General features: G+C 38.5%; 1 protein-coding gene across 1 annotated transcript in view; it reads left to right on the top strand.

Annotated features, from left to right (window-relative positions):
* MIER3 (mesoderm induction early response 1, family member 3) overlaps window positions 1–1,855 on the top strand; it is a gene marked incomplete at its 3' end in the record, with an annotated part of 17,356 nt that overhangs the window by 2,185 nt on the left and 13,316 nt on the right. The window contains exon 2 of the mRNA XM_009073484.1: window positions 39–184. Within this exon, the coding sequence (XP_009071732.1) occupies window positions 86–184 (99 nt within the window). The remainder of the gene's footprint in view (window positions 1–38; window positions 185–1,855) is intronic.

The following is a 1,855-nucleotide window of genomic DNA, read 5'->3' as shown; positions in this document are numbered from 1 at the left end:
GGAAAAAATGTACTCAAATTAAGTTTTGTTTTTGATAGTTGGCTCTTTATCATCTGAGGACCATGACTTTGACCCGTCTGCTGAAATGCTAGTACATGATTATGATGATGAGAGAACTCTTGAAGAAGAGGAAATGATGGAAGAAAGCAAAAATTTCAACTCTGAAATTGAAGATTTAGAAAAGGTAAGAGCACCTCATTCACTTGTGAATGCCCACACATGTTGTAACGTTTACAACGAAAGGAACGTTCAACCTGTTCTTCAGTTTGTACTGTATAATGCAGTTTTCTGCAAAAATCAATTTGCAGCTTCTTTAAAAGAGACTGAAATCGGGTTTGGTTAGGGTATAGCAGTGTATTATCACAGAAGAGGCTGAACTTTGCTTCTCAAAGATACTAGCCTTCATATTCTTCTTCATTTAGTAGTCCATTTGCTTTGGCAGAGAAGTCACTGAAGCAGGTTTTAGAGTCCCATCATCCAGGATCACTTCTAAGTTGCAACCATGCATTTTGCATTCTATGAAGGTGACATCTGGCTGTATTTCATTCTCTTGGTCTGGTTTTGCTTGTCCAATATGCAAACAAACACTCCTGTTCTGGGCATGATGGATCACGTTAATTTGCTGTGTAAATGGTATTTCTGTCTCAGTTCCATCAGTTTGGAGTGTCGTGGATGTACAAAGTGATCTGCATGCTCCTTGGCTTTTCCTATTCCATTTTACACTTCTTAATTAGGTGTGGTTTTTGTATTTACACCTCCCCTTCCCCTGTGGCAGTGCATCACCTGTTCCAAACATCTGCTGAATGCTGAACACCCAGGGACTGGTGCTGCTTGCATTGCCATGTGCTGACCCGCTTACACCGTTCGGCAGGTTTGGGTCAGCAGACCTCCAGGAAGGTGTAACTTCCAGCATCAAAGGCAAGGCTGTGTCTGTGGAGTCCGTATAAAAACAAGTTTTTCTAAATGTGGAGTTAACAGTGTTTATACTCCTGATCTATTTTTTTTTGCCTTTACAATTAACATTTTTGCTGATCATAAACTTGAAGTTATAATAGTGAAGCAGTTTGCCAGGTCTGGTAGTTAAGATAGAGTCCTTACTCCACAAAATTCTCTTACTGCTTCTGTAATAGAAGAAAGAAGAACTGAGAGCCACTCATCTTAAGCATTTTATTACTTTAGGTCCTGATCTTGGAAAGACTTGGACGTGAGTTTACGTTTACCCATTGTGAAAAGTCTTTGCAGGATTAAGACCTTAGCTGACTAAAGGAAAAAAGTAATTAATCAATGTATGAGTTCACCAGGAAATGTTTGAAGGTAATATGACTTTTAAAGGTATAAGTGTTGGAAAACATTGTTAATACTTTGAGTTGAATCAGGTAACTAAAAAAATAACCCCCACTGTTTATTGTTTTATTAATTGTATTAGGATGCAAGTATGATGATGCTTTCTAACATCACTTGATCAAAAGCTGTTGGAAGAGTTACAAATCAAGCCTTTCTCTTGATTTTTGCTTTCTCTTCTTAGCTGTCTTTCTCCTGTTACCTTCTCAATGGTTAGTATCAAATACATTGTGCAGGAGGTGAAAGGGAGGGCTCAAAGGTTGCTCTGCTGGTTTACTTTTGTGGGGTTTTGCACATGTGCGGCTGTAGCTATATAGGAATAAAGTTTGTAAGGTTTTCTTCATTTCTGTCTTGAAGAAATACTGACAAATTCATGCATAAGTCAGATAAAGAGCAGATTGTTAGTACCTGCTCTGTAGTTTCATCTAGTAAACTGTTTTCCCCAGTAGCTTGGTGGGACTTCTCTATGTGCCAAGAGACATGTTTATGAACTGCTTCCATCACAGAATCCCAA

The sequence above is a fragment of the Acanthisitta chloris genome, unplaced genomic scaffold (genome assembly GCF_000695815.1).
Source record: "Acanthisitta chloris isolate BGI_N310 unplaced genomic scaffold, ASM69581v1 scaffold25420, whole genome shotgun sequence".
In the NCBI taxonomy this organism is placed as follows: Eukaryota; Metazoa; Chordata; class Aves; order Passeriformes; family Acanthisittidae; genus Acanthisitta; species Acanthisitta chloris.
This window is presented reverse-complemented; position numbering and strand designations above follow the sequence as displayed.